This window comes from Dreissena polymorpha, chromosome 1 (assembly GCF_020536995.1).
Source record: "Dreissena polymorpha isolate Duluth1 chromosome 1, UMN_Dpol_1.0, whole genome shotgun sequence".
NCBI lineage: Eukaryota > Metazoa > Mollusca > Bivalvia > Myida > Dreissenidae > Dreissena > Dreissena polymorpha.
Window position 1 is genome coordinate 94732331 of NC_068355.1, and position 22939 is coordinate 94755269.

The 22939-nt window shown below is 34.2% G+C and overlaps 1 protein-coding gene across 1 annotated transcript; it reads right to left on the reverse strand.

Moving 5' to 3' along the window:
* Window positions 1-20932: 20932 nt before the first annotated feature.
* LOC127838217 (zinc finger MYM-type protein 1-like) lies at window positions 20933-22567 on the reverse strand. The gene has a single exon (XM_052365846.1). It carries the CDS (start codon window positions 22565-22567, stop codon window positions 20933-20935), a length of 1635 nt encoding a protein of 544 aa, XP_052221806.1.
* Between the last annotated feature and the right edge of the window lie 372 nt (window positions 22568-22939).

Here is a 22939-nt window from a genome sequence, read left to right on the forward strand (position 1 = left end):
AAATGGGGGCATAAAAACATGAAAAATATTCTGGTATATATCGGACTCCCGACCTGACACCGGCCCAAAGAAAAATTTATTTTGACCTTCAAACTGAGGAGAGGCAGAGAAAAAAGGATGGCAAAATAAAACTTGCCATTAAAAAGGGCAGAATTGTTAAATTACCTGTTGTAGGAGACGGTGTGGGTGACCATAACAATGTCCCCGACCGGCGTCACCCACCCAGAGGTGGCAGGAGAGATTCTTTTCAAAGAAATTGACTCTGATTTCCCAACATGATCATATGTTGAAAGTTCTAGTTTTGATGTTTTAAACTGTTCAAGTTGATCTTCCGTTTATCGCTGTTTCTGATAGTAAATCAGATAGTAAAAATAATATTTCAGACTGTTCATCGAATGTATATTCTGAAAATTCAAGGTTTTCAGAGACCAGTTTGTTTATAAATAGTTTTATTCATGACACTGAAATTGTTGACATAGATATTACATACAATCTAAGTAATACACGTACTTACATGAATGGGTACGCTGAAAGTTCATTCTCAGTTGTGACATATTTATTGAATTCAATTTCTACAGACAATTTGGCTGAAAATTCATTCTGAACGGAAACGAACTAATTGAATAAAAGTTCTACAGACCGTTTCTCTTTAAAATTCTTTTCTGTCAAAACCTGAAGTAAATAAACTGAAATTCATTACACACAATGCTGACAATTTATTGAACAAGTTGGACGAATTAGAAATAATGATGTTATTGAAGAACATAGACATTGGGATTATAACCGAAGTGTTTCCTATGAATATCAAACCCACAAATGTTCACCCTCAGGAATATGCATTGAAAGGGTTTCAGTGTTTTACATCAAGTGTGAAGGAGTATAGTAGAGGTGTAGTCATTTATTATGCTCCCCCAAAATTTATTTTGGGGGGAGCATATAGTCGCCGCTTCGTCTGTCCGTCCGTGCACAATTTTTTTGTCCGGGCTATTTCTCAGCAACTTATGACCGGAATTCAATGAAACATTTTGGGAAACTTCACTACCAAGAGGAGATGTGCATATTATCAGCGGGTTCTGGTCGGATGATTTTTCACAGAGTTATGGCCCTTTGAAATTTTCCATTAACTGTACATATAGTGCAATTCTTGTCCGGGCAATGTCTCAGCAACTAATGACCGGAATTCAATGAAACTTTATGGGAAGCTTCACTACCAAGAGGAGATGTGCATATTATCAGCGGGTTCTGGTCGGATGATTTTTCACAGGGTAATGGCCATTTGAAATTTTCTATAAAAAATTCTTGTCCCCCCGCAAAATACTGTGCCCTCAAGACGTTTCGTTTTATCTGAATATTGCAATATTGTGACAAAAAAACTTTGGGGAGCATCACCCGTCTCAGAAAGTTTCTTGTGTTAAAGATGCTTTATCAGCTGATTATCATGAAGTATTAAATGACAATGAATTTTGTGAATCTGTATGGTGCACACTGAGAGTTGTGACTGTAAACATATTATTGGGTGGAATATACAAATCTCCTTCAAGCAATCTAGATAATCACAATAATTTGAACAACTTAATATCACAAGCTTCTAATATGAACTTTGATAATCTTATTATTCTGGGAGATTTCAACTTTCCAGAGATTAAGTTGGAAACATGGACAGTTATCTAAAACATAACACATCCGTCATATTTATTCGTTGAATGTGTAAGAGATAATTATCTAAGCCAACATATGAGTGACTTTACAAGATATAGACAGGGTCAAGATCCTAGCTTCTTGGATTTGTTATTAACTGACAATCAAACAGAAAATAAAAATCTATCACTAAATAGCAAATTAGGTACCAGTGATCATGTTGCAATATTTTGTGAGATTCCTTTCATTGGAAAAAAGAATGTTCAACAAATAAACAGGGCAAACTATTTCAAAGGAAACTATACTGAAATAAAGAACTATTTGAGCATTGAGTGAAATTGTAGAGATGAATGTAGAAGATTCATGGTTGTTTTTTTACAAAAACATATTAAACATTGTGTAGAGAATTTCATTCCTAAATTGGGCAAAACAAAGGATAAACAAAAACCTAAATGGATAGATTATTATTGTGTTAGGAAGGTAAAGAAAAAGTATAAAGCCTGGAAACGGTTTACGTTGGGCCGTAGTTATAGTGACTATCAAAATTATTGTAAGCTTAGATATAGTGCAACCCAAGCGATTCGATTTTCAAAGAAAAAGTACTAGAAAGGAGTAGCTGAAAGTGTAAAAACTATCCAAAAATCGTTCTGGAGTTTTGTGAAGGGTGAAACAAAGGGAAAAAGTGGGATTGGCGATTTAAGGTATAAGGACGGACGGAAACTAGTGATAAAGCTAATGTGTTGAATGACTATTAGCGTCGGTGTTAACGCAGGAGGATAATTCTGAATTGCCTGGCTTTCCAGATAAATTGGACCCACCACATTTCTTATCAGACAATATTATTTCTCAAGATTTTGTATTTAAACATTTGAGTGCTTTAAAAACTTCGAAAGCCTGTGGTCCGAATGTCTTCCACCCTTTTTTCTTGAAGATTTGTGCAGAGGAACTTAAAATACCCCTCAGTGAACTGTTTCAGAAATCAATATCTACTTGAACATTGCCCAGCGAGTGGAAGCTACCTAATTTTACCGGCATCTTTAAGAAAGGTGACAAATGTGTACCAGGAAATTATCGTCCAGTATCTTTTACTTCAGTTGTTTGCAAAATTCTGGAGAAAATAATTAAACTCTATATCGTTCAGCATTTGACTACTCATAATCTATTGTCATACTGTCAATTTGGATTCAGAAAGAATAGAAATACTGTGTTACAATTGCTAGCGGTATTGGAGGACTGGACGGAGGCCCTAGATAAGAACCTTCAAGTTGACACTATACATTTAGATTTTAGGAAGGCGTTTGATAGTGTACCACACATGAGACTTCTGAAATCAAAGTACTGACAGTACTGGTGTGACGATGCTTTTGAGAGGATGGATATAAAAGCATCAAGTTAAGTTTATCTACATCACCACAATCACCACAATTGTGTATGTTGGTACGAAAAAAAAAATTTGGTACAAAAATTTTGCGAAAAAAATTGGGTATGAAAAAAATTTTGGGTACGAACAAATATTTGGGAACAAAAAATTGGAACCGAATAAAATTTGGGTACAAACAAAAAATTAGGGATGAAAAAAAAATTGGGTACGAAAAAAAATTGGGTACGAAAAATTTTAGGTACGGAAAAAATTGGGGGGAACGGGAAAGTAGTACCTGTGGGGAACTTGACCCACACTCGCACATTTTCGGCCCTTTCCGTCAATCATTAGATAAGTTCCTCGAATGCAATAGTATGAATACACATTTCGGAAGCGGTAATGCGGTCCTACTTACGCGCGTCAAAATGTAAGCGAAATATGTACACAAGTCTATCAGGAATGATTGAATTAACGAAGAAAATCGTGTATTGATGTAAGTTTTTTGAAGAAATGTGCAGGAAATATATTAAAAAAGAGCTGTGTTTGTGAAACACAATGCCCCCTGCTGCGCAGCTTTGAAGCCATATATTTTACCTTTAACCTTGAAGGATGATTTTGACCTTTCACCACTCAAAATGTGCAGCTCCATGACATACACATGCATGCCGAATATGGAGTTGCTATCTTCAATATTGCAAAATTTGACCTTTGACCTTGACGGATGACCTTGACCTTTCACCAATCAATATGTGCAGCTCTATGAGATACGCATGCACGCCAATATTGAACAAGTAATGGCCAATTTTAAAGCTTTCGGACAGACAGACAGACGCTTTATATTTGACATTTGACCTTGAAGGATGACCTTCACCTTTCACAACTGAAAATGTGAAGCGCCATGAGATGCACATGTATGCCAAATATCAAGTTGCTATGTTCAATATTAAAAAGTTATGGCCATTAAAGTTTTCGGACGGACGGTCAGACTGACACACTGACTGACTGACAGTTCAACTGATATAGGCCACCCTACCGGGGGCATAAAAAGCAATGGCGATATTTTTCTCGGCCACATAATTGTTAATAGTTTGATATCACAACATGAAAGTGAAAGTAGAACTGTCAAAAATGACAACCTGTCAACGTGTTGTTTTTGCTGGCACGAGAGGGCGATTACACTCAACGTGTTCACATTTTGACCATAGGCTTTGTCAATGACATTTATAGTATGGGTAGCTTTGATATTATTTATTGCTATCATGTAACTGCATGATTTTGTATATGTTTACAATACACAAAGCATAAATAATGATATAAATATACTGATTGAGCTTATAATAATCCGAGAACTATAGCCAGGTCAATTAAGGTTCATGGGGGGGGGGATAAAATTCATTAAAACTTCACTTTGGATTTTCTTCATTAAATGTGGTACAATATGGTCAAACTATATATCATTTTAAAGCTTACGACGGATAGAATAACATAAACACATTTTTGACATTCAATATTGGTGTGCTTTATTCATATTTTGGTTTAAAACCAATACATTTTTACACTATATTACAAAATCTCAATCTAAAGTTAGGAAGGATATGCACTACCTTAAAGCGGGTATATACGATTTTTTATATGTGTTTAATTGTAATATATTGATAAAATATGTTACAATAACACAAAATAGGCAAGAAAAATTATACATTAAAGCCGAATTTCATAAAATGCAGCAAAGACAAATTAGCGCCCCAAGCCGATAGTGACGTACATATTTTCCTATAATAACCGAAGCATTCGTCTTTGTATTAGGATCGGAGATAGTGTTCGTGTGTCGTATGAATAGATATCGTTGCAGGAATTCAAATAAACCGTTTAACTAAGTTTAGATGCACATCGTACATGTATGGTATACATGCTGGCGAATTCGGCTGTACAGCCGTTTTCAATTTCAGAATTAAATATCTGGCTTATTTGACATTTTTCGACACATGTTCTTCTTAACTTTTATTTTAATTTATATTGAAATATATATATAATAAGTTTTTTACACAGTTTATATAAATTCATAAATATTTGACAAAATCGTATATACCCGCTTTAAGTTGAATAAATACAAAGCTATATACATATACAAGGTCAAGTTAGCAACATTTCACAGAAAATTATTGTTTTAAAACAACAAATGAGTTTTTATTAAACTGCCTTTTTTGGATAAATTTCCAAAACAAAGTTCTAAAAATAACTAAAACGTAACTACTTTTTAAAAATCCAGGTATGGTGGATAATACGAGTCAAAGGCTTAACAATTTTGTTATTTACCTCTCAACGAAATTGCAAATTTTAAACCATCTCAAATTGAAATAGATTGCAGACGACATATAAAATTGTAAAGGAATATAAAGAAATTGGCAAACCGATGGATTTTATATTTCGATACCTTCTACCCATTTTGAAAGCGTGGCCATCGCTGTGCTCCGTAGAAAAACGTGCAAAACAAATCGGTCGAAACCACGTGCAGTGGTGAGAAAACCGGGTATGTGTATACACATACCTGAGAAACACATAACTTATTTTGACAGTTGGGTGGCAACTAGTAAAACAACTATTAACATTAATCAGCAAGAGATCGCACTAAATAACAGAAATGACCACGTAGAGATATCATCACTTACCCTATTTCAAATATTTTCCAGCTGAAAATTGTCCCCAAACGTCTTTTTTAGTTTATTTGTATTGTTTTTCTGGAGCCGAAGTGCATCTCACAGAATATCCATCCAACTTCCGTTGTTTTCACTTTCGTTATTAAAAACTCCGTTTAAAAGAATTATTTCTACTTTTAGATTGTTAAAGCGATGTATTATTATATATTATCATTATAATAGTATACCATGATGAATTGAACGGAGTTACGTATCGATCTTTCTGTCAGTCTGTAAGCGAACTATTTTATGCGCAATAATATAAGTAATGTGATTCGACAACGATTGTAAACATTGGTGAAATGCTTCTTACATATTGAGTGAGATTTTAGCATGTTTCTTTCTATTTTATTAATTTAAAAATGGCTGCCCCCACGGCGATGAAATGACATGTGTTCGAGTTTTGATATTTCTAGATATGTAAACTTTTTATACTAATTAAGCGTAACTTGCCCTCGTCAATGTCGATATTATTCACTAGTTATATAATTTTCCGCCGAAATATGTGGAATAAACATGATTCAGATTTTTGAAAATAATGTATATTTTATTGTTAAAATCGCTTTGTATTTTGATTAATTTTGTGGATGTTATGATACGTTGATATACAAAATTGGTAGCAGTTTGAAGGAAAAACATCCTTAAAAGCATATATGTATACATTTTCAATGTGACACTCTCCCTTTAGTCAAATAAGAGTTCAATGCTAGGGGTCCCACATTTTTCAAATTGAAGCCTCTACATGAACCTTAAGGACTTAAAATACAATTTTGTGTCCTGATTTCATGAAGAAATGACCATGCATGTCCTAGATTTCAAATTCAAGGCCCTGGTGTGACACATTGGTAGCATTACCGTTAAACTGTTACCAGGCTTATGAAATTAGTTTGTATTGAACTATCGAAGGAAATCTAAATCAGGCACTGATTTTTCTTGTTTTAATACAGTCATAGATCAGTTGTGGCCTCTGGGTAATGACCAATTTTTGCTTACTTGTCACACCCTTAAAACTTTCCACACGTCTATAATAGCAAATCTGGATTTAGGTGATCTTCAATGGTACATTTAAACTTTAACTCTGTTACAAGAGTGCTGGTAAAGTCCAGTCACATATTTAAATCTAGGCCATGTCAAAATCAAAGTGTCAAAGACAAATGAAAGATGCGTTCATTAATTATTGTCCAGTTGTTTTCTACTGCTGTAAGTTTTTATATAATATGACTGATAACATCATGTGAGAGAAAATTCACATTATCATTGTATATATCAGGTTTAGCAGCCTTTTAGATAACAAAGTATGCTAGTTTTCAATGTCGCTTCTGTGGATTAAACCCGTAGGGCTTTTAGGAAGATTATGTTAAGTATACTTACATGTACCCTGGGTACTCTAAGTATACTTACATGTACCCCAGGTACGGTAACTAAACGTAATTGTACTCGGTCCATATTAGACTGTACCCGAGTTGTATTCGCGCCCAAAATCCGATGTCGTAAAACGCGCAACCGATTATCTTAAACACACTTCTCTTTAAAAAACACTGCATCAACATGCTTTTTGTGTATGTGTTCCGATAATATAGAGGCCATTCTACAGAAAATTGACATAAATGTGTATATATAATTATTACAAAAAAATAGTCGACAACGACTGATTAAGGGTTAAATTTCCCGGGTACATTTTAGTATGTTTACCGTACCCGGGATACATGTTAGTATACTTAAGAGTACCCGGGTACATATACGTAGTACCCGAGCCGACAATGAACAATCGAGCGATACTGGAAGGTGCAACATCTCTCACGCACGCTAGCATCGCCTTTAGCAGTATTCAATTCTCAACAGGAAAGTGCTGGAGTCATTGATCCCGAGGGACAAGAAAAACAATTGATTAATGTTCGAAATAAATAATTTGATTAATGACAATTCTATTATTTGAGCCAGGTCACAGGAAAAACGCAGTCAAATCAGTATCCAATTAAATCATTTGTTATTGTCAGAAAACAACGCTTTTAAGCAAACAGCTTTCAAGCGACTGCAGGCTGATCTAGATCCAAACTGGCCACAATCGCCTTGATGTCTCTTTCACGGTGACACAGTTCATTTAACTTTAAAATGATAAAAATTACTAACACTAAGAAAGAGTAAAATTTACAAACCAGTAAAGAGTTTGAAATCAATGTTGAATTTCAGGACAGCTTGGTGATCTGCAAATCCCCGATGAAATGTTGATATCGGGTATCATAGTCATTCAATAAGTCGCAAAATGCTCGAATACAATTTATAAAGCACAATGTGACTTATATTGATAACTAAAAATACCAGTATGCCAGTTTTGCCGTGTCAAGCTGTTACGATCCAGAAAGTCCTTCATTCACATCGAGTATATATCCTTCGAATTTCAACTATTGGTGTCATAAGCGGAGATTTAGTGAATAAATAATTCATATATCCTTAATGACAGCTTCTAAATAGCGAAACAAGCAAATTTATGCAGTAAGAAAGTTTTGAATCGAAACTCTCATGGGGGCGGCCATTGTTGAATGTTGAAACACGAACGACAACTCTGCTAGGAAAATGTTATCAATGACGAGCTATCTCCTACGCAGTGGCGAATGCAAAAGGTAAGTAACTGAAAAATCGAGTTATCTCAATCGGACTGGCTCGGTCATTTACATAGGTCGCCATTGTGAATTTTTTTCTGATGGGCATCATACCTTGGACGCTGCTGTTCCAGCATCGTCAAAAAGTAAAAGGATATGGCATTTCAGGCTCCTTTTCGAATTGGCATACATTTTTTTATAATTGGAAGCAAAGAGTAGTTATTGATGGACACAAATCGAGTTTGCAGTATTTTGTCTGGGATTCCTCAGGGTTCTATTCTCGGGCCAGTACTTTTCATTATCTTTATTAATGATTTTGCGGATGTGATTTGCTGTTTATGTAAGATGTTTGCAGATGATTGTAAAATTTATTAGGGTATTGAATCGATAATTGAACAACAACAATTTCAAGCAGATATTGATCAACTTTGCAAATGGAGAAAGGACTGCTTGTTTAATTCCAACTTTAGCAAATGTTAAATTGTGTCAAACGGAAATTTAATTTTAACTATAACATATTGGATGGTGATGGAAATGCTCAAAATCTAACCAGAGATGATTCTGAGAAGGACCTTGGTATACTCTTCACTAACAATTTGAATTTGGAGAGTCACATTAGTAGCACAGTTAATAAAGTCAACAGAATAATTGGACTAATCAGGAGACAATTCACCCACATGGACAAATCCTTGTCTTTGAAACTATACAAGTCGCTTATTTGATCGCATATGGGCTATGGGGACTTGGTTTACTATCCTAACACTAAGAAATGTAAACAAATAATTAAAAATGCACAGCGTAGGGCCACCAGATTAGTACCTGAAATCCGTGAATTAGCATATCAAGATCGTTTGACTGAATTAAATCTTCTTTCGATGGACGTAGACGTAAAAGATTCGATTTGATTCAAGTATTTAAAGTCTCTATAACGCTCAAAAACAAAGTATTTCGTAAAATAAAGTTAACACCTAAACAATCATTGTTCCTTATAACAATAGCCACAATGTCAACGCTAGATGTTGTATGATTACATAGATTTTTACAAAATGCTCGTTTTTTATACACGAAGTTGTGATTTTTTAATTTCCCGCGAATAGATCTGTTCATACGACACACGAACACTAAAATGGTACCATGTTAGTATTCATGTATCGTATGAATAGATATCGTTGCGGGAAATTAACATGGAATTAAATGTGCAAAACAATAATAAGAACGAGCATTTTGTATCTACAAACATCCATTTTAGCAGACCACATCTGGCGTTAACATGTCGGCAATTGTCATACGGAACACTGATTTTTTATTGTTTAACTTTATTTTACGAAATATTGTACGAAATTTTCGTTGATTTTGAGCGTTATAGCGTTCTTTATAATCCATAAAATTGATGATATCGATGCTGGACAATTTTTCGTTTATGCTGAAAATAGTGGGGCAAGATGCCATTGTTTAAAACTTGCAAAACCGAAAGCACATAAGTCAGTTTGCCTCCATTATTTTGGATGTCGCACAGTCTCAGTTTGGAACAACTAACCACAAGACATTGTGACATGTGATACCGTAAATTCGTTCTATACTCAACTCTTGACAAATTATGGTTGGATAAGCGTTTTGACATATCAGAAGTGTATTAATTAAAGCAAATTTAAATAACTTGTGACATTTACAACAAACAAAATTCAAACCGGAGTGGAGACATTAAAATTGAAGGAGTTTAAAAGGATCAACTAGCTGTAAGAGCTATACCGTCGCTGTTCTTCGAAAACCGCGTAAGTCAAATTTTGCGAAAATACTGGATTTCATATCCAATTGGAAGGCATAGATATGAGCACGTGAGAAAATCCTGAACACTCATTGGTGCACTAATTGTTTATGCAAAAACTGCGTAAGTCAATTGTTCCAACTTTTCAAAAAACATTTTTTAAATATTTTTTTTTAAGTTTTAAAATATACTAATTTAGATAGTTTTAATTAAAATGGGCATACTTTTTATTTATGAAAATGTAAAAGCCTGTAGTAGTCATTTTAATTCTAAAATTGGACTTACGCAGTTTTCTCTTTAATATTTGGTTCCTTTTTCAGACTATCTAAATTATTGTTTTTTAAAAATGTTTTTTTGCCTATTGAAAAGTTGTAAAAATTTACTTACGCGGTTTTCGAAGAACAGCGACGATACACTGTATCGACAATTATCCTGTGCCAGCGAAACCGGTACACATAAGAGAACCATCTCATCAATACACTACATAACTAGTGGTGTTGAAAGGGGTTAAGAGGTATTATCAACAATTGGCCATGCTTATCAGCAAAAGTAAAAAGTAATCACTTAACTTCACATAATCACACATGCATGAGGAATTTACCATCTGCAGGTCAAGAACCTGTTTATATAATATACCAAGAATATAATTTTATAAAAGTTTAAAGCCCTGTTTAAGCATTTATTGATTCTTAGTATTATTACTATCTTTCTTGTAATTTACATCTCCCATTATTTAATAAATGTTCTTGTAATTGACATAATCTTGTAATTTACATAAGTTAATAAATCCTAAGAATATAATTTAATTAATGTTAAAGGCCCCGTTTAAAGTCTCTATAACCCTCAAAATCAACGAAAATTTCGTAAAGTAAAATAAAATTTACACCTAAACAATAAGTGTTCCTTATAGCAAAAGATACAATTTCAACGCTAGATGTGATATGATTACATATATTTTTGTTTATACAAAATGCTCGTTTGTATTTATTTGTGACCACAATAAATTCCTTGCTATTTTCCTGCGAATATATATATATATATATATATATATATATATATATATATATATATATATATATATTCATACAACCCATGCATACTAAAACGGAACCATGTTAAAACCATAATAAAAACAAGCATTTGTATCCACAAACATCTATTTTACCACACGACATCTGGTGTTGAAATTTCGGCAATTGCCATAAGGAACAATGATTCTTATTTGTTTAGCTTTATTTTACGAAATATTGTACGAAATTTTCGTTGATTTTGAGTAGTAATGTTACTTTCAGCATTTACTGAATCTTAGTTTAAATAAAATCTTTTCTTGTAATTAACACAATCTTGTTACTTTACATAATTTAGTAAATGTTTTTGTAATTTACATAATTCAATAAATGTTAAAATAACATTTAATAGATGTTTGTAGATACAAATGCTCGTTATTTTTCCTTTTTAAATTCCCGCAGCGATATCTTTTCATACGACACATGAACACTAACATAGTGTTCTTGTGTCGTATGAATATATATAGTCGCGGGAAATTAAAATGGAATTAACTGTGTCCACACAAAAATAAAAACGAGCATTTAATGTAATCATACCACATCTAGCGTTGAAACTGTGCCTTTTGCTATAAGGAATACCGATTGTTTAGGTGTTAACTTTATTTTACGAAATACACGAAATTTTCGTTGATTTTGAGCGTTATAGAGACTTTAAAAGCCTACTTCCTAAGAATACGTTAAAAGCACTGTTTAAAGTGATATTTTGGGCATTTTTCACTGTTGAATCGAGCTGAAAAGAATTAACAGGTCAAAAGAGTAATTTAAAATGTAGTTACTGACCAATTCTCTGCAATTTATCTTGCTACCAGTTGTTTATAAAAATATATTTTATATTTGATATTTTACGTGACTCACCCAGTCCTGTAAGCCGAAATGATCCGTAAAACAAAATTGTGTCTTTGTGTCGTATAAACGAATCTGCACTAAAACGTACATGTTTGATTAGTTGTCAAACGAAAGTATGGTTGATTTTAAAATGCATTATTATTATTCTCTTTCCGGAATATTGTTTTAGTATGTTGATGCTGCATTAACAAATAGAAGTGTATATGAAGTGAAAACACCAAAAATAAAGAACGGTTGCGATATACACATATAAACTATTAGATGCCCATAATATCACTTTAGGCATTTGTTGAATCTTGGTTTTAATACTATATTTTCTTGTAATTTACATAATTTAATAAATGTTCTTGTAATTTACATAATCTTGTAAATTACATACTTTAATAAAGGTTAAAATGCTACATCTTAAAGTGATATTATGGGCATTTTTCACTGTTGAATTGAGCTGAAAAGAATTAACAGGTCAAAAAAGTAAGTTAAAATGTGGTTACTGACCAATTATCTGCGACTCATCTTGCTACCAGTTGTTTATAAAAATATATTTTATATTCGATATTTTACGTGACTCACCCAGTCCTGTAAGCCTGTAAGCCGAAATGATCCGTAAAACAAAATTGTGGCTTTGTGTCGTATAAACGAATCTGCACTAAAACTAAATTTAGGTTCACATTGTACATGTGTGATCAGTTGTCAAACGAAAGTACGGTTGATATTCAAATGGATTATTTTTCTCTTTCCGGGATATTGTTGATGCTGCATTAACAAATATAAGTGTATATGAAGAGAAAACACCAAAAACAACGGTTGCAATAGACACATATAAACTGTTAGATGCCCATAATATCACTTTAAGAATATAATTTAATAAATGTTTAAAGGCCTGTTTAAGCACTAATTGATTCTTAGTTTTAATACTAAGTGTTCTTGTAATTGACATAATCTTGTTATTTACTTAATTTAATAAATGTTCTTGTGATTTACATAATCTTGTAATTTACATAATTTGATAAATATTAAAGGGATCTTTTCACGCTTTGGTAAATTGACAAAATTGAAAAAAGTTGTTTCAGATTCGCAAATTTTCGTTTTAGTTATGATATTTGTGAGGAAACAGTAATACAGAACATTAATCATGGTCTAATATAGCCATTATATGCATCTTTTGACGATTTTAAAACCTAAAAATTATAAAGCGTTGCAACGCGAAACGGTTGAATAATTTGGGGAGTTCTGTTTTTGTCGTTAAATTTTGTGAAACTACGAAGATTGCTTATATAAGGTATAAAATACTACAAGTATATGTAATCGGCGGAATAGCTCAGAAGGCTAAAGCGTTTTTACTTCAGGACTCTGGCAGGACTCCAGGGGTCACTGGTTCGAAACCTGGTCCGGGCAATGTTCTTTTCCTTTTTTTAATTTTATTCTTGATTTTTTACTGGAGCTTTTACGATCCAATGTTTACATTTATCGATACAAAGCATTTAAAGCGGGTATATACGATTTTGTCAAATATTTATGAATTTATATAAACTGTGTAAAAAACTTATTATATATATATTTCAATATAAATTAAAATAAAAGTTAAGAAGAACATGTGTCGAAAAATGTAAAATAAGCCAGATTTTTAATTCTGAAATTGAAAACGGCTGTACAGCCGAATTCGCCAGCATGTATACCATACATGTACGATGTGCATCTAAACTTAGTTTAACGGTTTATTTGAATTCCTGCAACGATATCTATTCATACGACACACGAACACTATCTCCGATCCTAATACAAAGACGAATGCTTCGGTTATTGTAGGAAAATATGTACGTCACTATCGGCTTGGGGCGCTAATTTGTCTTTGCTGCATTTTATGAAATTCGGCTTTAATGTATAATTTTTCTTGCCTATTTTGTGTTATTGTAACATATTTTATCAATATATTACAATTAAACACATATAAAAAATCGTATATACCCGCTTTAATGAATAAGTTAAAAAATGCCAAAATCTGTGAAAACGCCACTTTAAAAGCCCAGTTATTGATTCTAATAAGTTTTAATACTATCTTTTCTTGTAATTTATAGTTTTTATATGTTCTGAATCTTAACGGCAGTATGCTACATATGTGTTTTGTTTACGCATAAATTTGTTTTAAGGTAAAAAAATAATTAATAACACTGACACATTTTCATCAAATCCTGAAACTTTGCAATGAGGAACACAACAATATAACACCATAATTACAGAGGAATGTATACAACTCAGTGATAAACTGATATGTACCGCTGGCTGATAAAATGTCTGTTTACCTGTTTCAATTTACTGGCGTTATGTTGTCGATACAGTGTATTGAAAGTCCCTAGAAGACAAAAGGTTAGACACAAGGCTATACATTACTTTGGTTTTTTAATAAATATCATCTTACAGGCCAAACTTCTAAAGGCCAGTGTCAGGTATTTGTAGTGGCCATGTTCCCAAAACACCAGCATATTCAGTCGCCAAAAGCTAATCATGGCTTCCCCGTCGTTATCCCTCTCCGCATCCTTTTCTGCCATGTGCATAAGGCCACGCCACAGGGCGTTCATTGCATATGCCTGTTTGCGTTCAATGTCCTTGCCTGACCTACATACTTCAGAACAATGCCATCTGCCTAAAAAATCATAATTTAAAGATTAACAGATATTAGTATTTAAAGTTAATCAACTTAAAATGAGAAATTAAGTATTTTTATGCAAAATAATTAATTATGACACTAAACAGAAGTATCGTTTGTCCCCAGACAGACTGTGTGAAACCACTCGTCACGTACACAGTCAGCCTCTGATGAGCACCGTATCCATGTGCTCTCCGACTGCTTGCCAAAGCATTATGCACTTAGGCCCCGGACTTGACATTCTGGGGAGCACCACCAGTCATCATCTTCTGCACCATCCGGCACGTTAACACATTCCTTGTGGAACCATCTATTTGGGCAATGCATGGTACTTGATCATTCTATCCATTCTGCATCTCATATTTTGATAATGAAAAGTGCTTATTCATGCAGCTTATAAATACTGTAATGCAAAGTGAATATTGGTATATTACACATTTAGTAAGCTTTTATAGTTAAACTTAATTATTTGTCTTTTTTCCACTCAATTCTGGCTTTACTCACCATCCTCTTCATTACATATGCTAGCATACTTCGTGTCATTTTCATCGGCAGCCATGTTTTCATTCGTGTTTAGCCATATGAATTGAATAATTTTCATGGTCAACTGTGACACATCTTCCAAAGATTTAACCTGTTCTCTTAAATTCTCATTTTTCGAAGTTGTGCTGCCAATAACAGGATGTGACCTTCTGTTACAAAGTCCATAAAAGAGGTCAAATGGTTCATACAGTCTGAAGCTTTTTTTCCACATTTCTATGTCCGAAGACATTCTTTATTTGAGTTAGTCAGGGCCGGATTAAGCGGTTTTGGGGCCCAAGGCTAAACATGTTACAGGGGCCCCCTTCTGTATATTGAAAATCTTACTTGATACTACAACTACAAAGATAAGTAAATAATTGACAGTTACATTATAAATATATATATATATATATATATATATATATATATATATATATATAATATATAATTTTATTAACGGAACTTAACACACATGTTACACATAACAGATTCCAGCCTATAAGTCTCTTTTACGACACTTCAGCTGGCAAAAGTCATCGATCAGCTGTGTGAAGTCTAGTTCTCGGAGGACTTGACATTCAATAGACAGTAACCCCAAGGCAGTCAACCTTTCCTGACTCATGGTGTTCCTCAGATAGATTTTCACGCGTGCTAATGTTGAAAATGACCTCTCACATTGGCAGTTATTAACTGGAATTGTTAAGTACATGCGTACAGCGATGGCAACATTTGGAAAAGTTGTCTGAAGTTGACCTCCATCTAACTTCAGCAGTTCACTCATGTGGGTGATGGTTCTGTCTTCTAAGATGGCTTTGAACTGAACTATCTCATCAACAAATGACGCCTCAATGTCATCTGGGGAAGTGCGCTTTTTTATGTCGCTCATGAGCTGTGAAAGGAGGATATGTATCTATTTCTATATTTATGTATATAGCATGCGGTGCGTAGAATATATGTGTTATAGAAAATACAGAAAATATGTGTTTTATATAATTTGTGTAATTGTCAGTATATTGTATTTGCTCTACAACTCCACATCACTTATGTTGTCAATTAACTTCTTTCCAAATAGGGCAACACATTTTTGAAATCATTTTTGTTAATAAAAATTAAAATATTTATTGAGAGTAAGACGCTCATAATTTTGTTATATGAGTAAAAACACATCTGGTGGTATCTCTAGTCCATTTTGTTTTCGGAACTAGATTAACTGCAGGCCATATACAGTAAAAATGAAAATACTAGAGTTACATTTTATAGGTACAAAATGCTTAAAAAACGTTTGCTTATCAAACAAAAAACGTGGGAATGTCCGTCAGTCGATCTAGGTAGGTTTCGTTTTTCGTATATTTCAGATCGACAATGCGACGGACATACAAATGTTTTCGTGTATATGTCATTGATCTTAGCACATATCGTGTAATGTTGATATTTGTTAAACGTTTCGTAGACAACAGTTTATTAAAACGTGTACTGATTGCAGTAATTGTATTTAACAATAAATGAAGATATACATATATAATCAATAGATGATTTTCAAATACAGTAGGTGCATAGGTTCTTTTTAACTGTCGTGAACCTCTAGACAAATAATAGCACAACATGTTTGTATAAGAATACATATTATGTCATTGTAATAGTCATGTTATAGTCATTATTGTAACCTAAGCTTATCAATTATTACAACGTTTTTTTACGAGATACAGGTACACACAGTTCAAAATAATAAGACAGAACACATGCATGTATACACACATACACTCACATACACGCTTACAAACACACATGAACATAAGCGCGCACTCAACCGCAGACAAACACACACATACACACGCGCACCGCACACACGCGTTTTACACAACCAGCACACGCACACATACACATACGCGCACACACACACACACACACACACACACACACACACACACACACACACACACACACACACACACACACACACACACACACACACACACACACACACACACACACACACACACACACACACACACACACACACACACACACACACACACACACACACACACACACACACACACACACACACACACACACACACACACACACACACACACACACACACACACACACACACACACACACACACACGCGCAGCCGCGCACACAAACCATACACAAACACGCACACACACGCGCGCATTCACACACATAACTGAACCGGCGCGCACACTCCTTTCCACGAACATGCACAACACAGGCGCATAACACACGCGCGCAACACGCGCACACACACACCCACACGCACCGAACCACCCTCCACACATAATTTAGTAGTTTTTGTATTGGTATATTATTATTATTATAAGTTACCATACAATCTACGATGTTATATATATACTTTATACTCAGATCACTATTTCAATTATTTTGTGCATTTCCAGTGTACGGAAGTGCGCTTATGTATGTCTCTATTGGAGACAAATCGTTTATTGTTGTTTTCTTCTCACTTTTGTGATTATTTCTGTTTGCTTCTTTTTTTTATGGACTATTCAGCTGTTTGTATCCATAATTTTTGTTTTCTTTTTTCGTTTGTATGTAATGATACCTTATGTCTTATACTAGAAACCAACTGGGCTTTTTTTAAAATAGGGATCAACTGGACAAGCATACACAAATTATCATTTACATCACCCTCCACTTCTTTAAATGATTAAGATATGTACTTTAAATGTAAAAGGGCTAAATAATAAAGACAAACGCACAAAAATCTTCAAATGGTTAGACGAAAAAAAATATAGTATAATCCTATTACATGAAAGTCACTTGACACATACTTTAACACAAAGATGAATGGGACGGAGACATCTATCTTAGTGGTCAACATTCTAATAAACAAGGCATGGCCTTTCTGATAAAAAATAATATTGGGATCACAGTCGATAATTTTAACGAAATAATAATTGGCAGACAAGCGAGTATAGATATCAAAATACACGAAACACAATTAACATTAATCAACGTTTACGGCCCTAACATAGATGATTCCACTTTTTACGAAACATTACAATCCTTTATAAATAATAATCAAGATAAAAACATTATAGTCGGTGGTGATTTCAATACTGTTCTTAACCCATTATTAGATAAAAAGAAGGGCAACCTTTATACTCATCCTAAAAATAGAAACATTTTAAATAACATAATTGAAAACTACAATATGATAGACATCTGGCGTACAATATATCCAAACGAAAGCAAATTCACCTGGCACTCAAACACAAAACCAACAATATTTTGTAGATTAGACTATTTTTTAATATCTGAGTCTCTTTGCAACATTATTGACACATGTAACATAAAACCAGGATTTATGACTGACCACTCTCTAGTTGAACTTAAACTGCACAATATACAACCTGAAAGAGGCCCAGGATACTTTAAAATTAACAACAGCATCTTATTAGATACACAATATCAAACACAAATAAAACAGGAAATATTAAATACAGTTCAAAATAATGAAGATGCAAACCCAAATACCTTATGGGAAGTAATTAAAGGAAATATACGTAACACAACAATTAGATACACATCATTTAAACAAAAAGAAACACACAAACTTGAAACTGAAACCATCAAAACCATTGAAACCCTTGAAAAACAATTGCATCAAACAAACACAAACGATACCACCGACATTGAAAATGAAATAACGTTAAAAAATCAAATATTAGATGAAATTTATCATACACATCTCAATGGAATAATACTAAGAGCGCGTGCACAGCATGTTGAACACAATGAAAAAAATACAAAATACTTCGCAAACATTGAAAAACGTAGAAGTGAACAAAAAACTGTACACAAATTAGTAGTCAATGGCAAAGATATAACAAACAGAACTCAAATACTAGAAGAACAACGTTTATTTTTCGAAACCCTCTATAAACGAAAAAATGTTGAAAATAACACCCTTTTTAAAAATACACATCACGCTTTAAATCAAGAAGAAAAACTATTGTGTGACGGATTACTAAATGAATATGAATGTGGATTAGCACTAAAAGAAATGCAAAATATCAAGTCCAGGATCTGATGGCATCACCAAAACAGCAGTAAAACTATTTTATGGAACAATAAAGACATAACTTCAAACAATAAGACGTTTTTCTATAAAGATTGGTTTGAACGAAGCATTAAATATGTCGACCAATTATATGACTACAGAATTAAGGATTTCTACTCTTTTGATAATATATGCTACATATACGGAATACCTTCAAATAATTTTCTGAAAAACTACACACTAATCAAAAGCATACCCATACATATTAAATCTGAAATCAATACAAATAATACACCATGTACTCAAACAACATTTGTAGAAAACATACTTGGAAGAAAAAACAAAACAAATAAAATATTTTACACACTACAAATTAAAAACCCTACAGAAAACTCCAAAATCCAAAATAAATGGCAAGTCCTTTTTGGAGAAAATGAACTTAATTGGAAACACATATTTACCATGCCATATAAAGCAACTATTGAAAGCACACTGAGAAATTTTCAATATAAATACATCCATAGAATTATAGCTACAAATAAATATCTCTTTAAATGCAAATTATCTAACTCAAATCTGTGTGACTTCTGCAGTGAAAACATTGAAACAATAGAACATCTTTTCTGGGAGTGCAAACACATCCAGCCTATTTGGAATCAATTAATATCTTTTCTTGAACAACATCAACTAAACGTTAAACTATCTTTCTTAAATGTAAGTTTCGGAATTAACTCATTGAAATCAATAGACTGTAATAATATTGTGAATTTTATGGTTATATTGATGAAATATTATATCTTAAACATGAAGTACAAAAAACAAGTACCAAATTTTAATTGTTTTGTCCATAGTCTTAAACTAAAAATCCAGATTGAGAAAGAAATAGCCCTCAGAAATGACACATTACAAATCTTTGAACAAAAATGGAATCGCATTAAATTCTCATAATGTTTTGTCCACTTATATACATTTCACTCTAATGTTAGTTTATCTCTCTAAAATAGTTTTGTTTATTTTTTTTATTATTTTTTTTTCAATCTGACAAGACCATTGTGAATATACAACAAAACACACAAGCCCAGTATGCTTTCTCCCGCCTGTATACAACTCATCATTTTTCATAACTATTCCTCTGTTGTTCTTTTCTTTTCTCTCTAAAAAAATAAATACTATATTAGCATATCTTGTATAACATGTCTGAACTTTATTGCTTTGTACAATCACTATGTTGTATGTCATATACATGTTTACATTGTATGTATGATATTGAATAAAAAAAAAAGAAAAAAAAAAGAAAAAAAGACTCCACTAGATGCGTTGCACTTTTCCGTAAATCATCCAAGGTGAGAGACTCAAACTTTGTCATGAAACCAAACAGTTTGTGAAGATTAGAATATGCGCTCAACCGCTTGCGAAGTTCAACACTGAGACAGTCAACTATGCTGTAGAATGTGTGAATTCGAAAATTGTCGCGCGCACTTAACTCCGAATTCGCATCTGGTGTCGTACTCTCGTCAAGAAATTGTTTCCGCCGTTTCTTACGCTTATTTGCATCCTTATATTCGTTGTTTGCAACAAAAGCTTTTGCCTTCTCTTCAATATCGTCAAATGTGTCCCGGGTATCCAGTAAAAAGCTGATAAGAGAGTTGTAAAGTTTCACAACATTCAGTAAGTCAATGTCAACTTTCTGCAGACACAAGCTTGTGGCATTGAACCGCTCTAAAATGGTATGCAAAATGATGGTCATTTAGGCAGTGTCCAACTGCTCCATCTGTCTGATCAAACCATCTGCCGTCAGCCTTGTTTCCGCAGTCTGTGTAGTTTCAGTTTTTATGGCAATGAGAGCCTTCAGTATTTCTGGATAGTTGGAAATTAACGATTTCGTTGCATCTGCCCTTGCACTCCAGCGAGTATCTGACAGCGTTTTTACCACGAGACCGTTGGGAGGTAAGGCGTCCTTTAACTTCCTCCAACGGTGTGTTGATGCTGAAAAAAAGTTATAGAGGGCTTGGAGAAATGTGAAAAATGACGTGGCACCCATACAGCTAGACACGGCGGCAGAGCCAACGAGATTTAAGGAGTGTGCGGCACAGGGGACATAATGTGCAAGAGGGTTGAGTTCTCGAATTCGTGCTTGGAGTCCTGAATAAATCCCAGACATGTTGGAGGCATTATCGTAGCTCTGACCTCTCAGATTGGATATGTCAAGTCCAAGTTCTTCAAGAATTTTTGTGACAACAGCAGTCATGCTTTCGGCACCATGACCGTGGATTTCTACAAATCGTATAAATCGTTCAACTGGCTTGCCGTCTGGTAGCACATAGCGAACAATGAATGTGAGCTGGTCAGCATGTGCAACATCTGGTGTAGAATCCACACTGATTGCGTAATACTTAGCGGCTTTAATTTCGTTTACAATGTGTTCCTCCACTTGAGTTGCCATCAACTGTATGAATTCCTCACATGTTGTTTTGGAAAGATAGGACGAAACACCCCGTCCAGCACCGCCATACCTCTTTATGTGTTCGTACAGAAAGGGGTCAAACTTTGAAATCAGTTCCAGAACTCCCAGATAATTGCCGTTCGTCTCCGATCCAAATGTCTCATCGGATCCTCGAAAGGGGAGACCTCTTCCAGCGAGAAACTTGACAGTTTCAACGACACGCCGAAGAACCTCCTTCCAGTAATTTCGTTCGTTCTGTGTCTGTTTCACAAGAGCACAATCTATGCGATTGGCGAGAATGACTCTGGTCAACCACGCTGTTGTAGACGTCTTATGTTCTCGACAGTTTTCATGCTCAGAGGCGTAAATATGACAGTTTTTCCAGTCACTGAACCCTGTTCGAAACGTTGATATTTGATTGCTGAACAGCAAGCATGGCAAACAGAAAACGTTTCCAGTCGACGGTGAATACACTAGCCATTCGCGATTAACCACTTCTCCGTTAGCCATTTTACGCATAAATAAACTGGGTGGTAGATAACGTTTTTGCGTTTTACCAAGTCCCTCAGAACGTGAAAAGTCGCCTTTGCTCTGTGCTATTGGTCGCGCAATGACCCTCTCGCGAAGTTCTTCATCAATAACCCACTCAGCAGGATCATTTGAAATGTCATCAGAGAGTTGATTTATAGTAACTGTCGACTGCAAATCAGCGGCTGTGGGTTCATCAAACTCATCGTCTAGTCCTGCCAATTTCGACAGATCAACTTTAGGTTCACGACCATGATCGTCGCGGTCTGCTTGTCCAACAGCTTCTATCGACGTAGATGGTGTGATACGAGCAAAAAACTGCGTTAATTGTGGAACAGATGCTGAAGCCTCCTTCATCAATGCAGCCTTTTTCCGCTTTTCGGAGCCACTCGGATAAGTCCGGCGTGACATGGTGAGTAATGTACATTATAAAGAAGTGCTAGAGCAGTATTGTATTCTCATTATAAATAATTAGTTGGTCTTTTATGTAAGGCAAGTGACCAATTGCCAAAACAGTACCAAACAGCACAATACGAAACAACATACACATATAGAAGAATAAAGCTGGGGTCACCGCCTTGGAACGGTCAATGCAAAGCATTGGGGGTTTAAACCGGTTTTCGAGCGCTCAACCTCACACTTGGCGCAGCAATATTCATGATACATATAAGTGTAAATAAAATTTAACATAATAGCATTGCAACTCAAATTAAACAATAATAAAAGGAAATAAAAACGCATTCAATTTAATTACCATTTAATTACTTATACATAATTAATTTT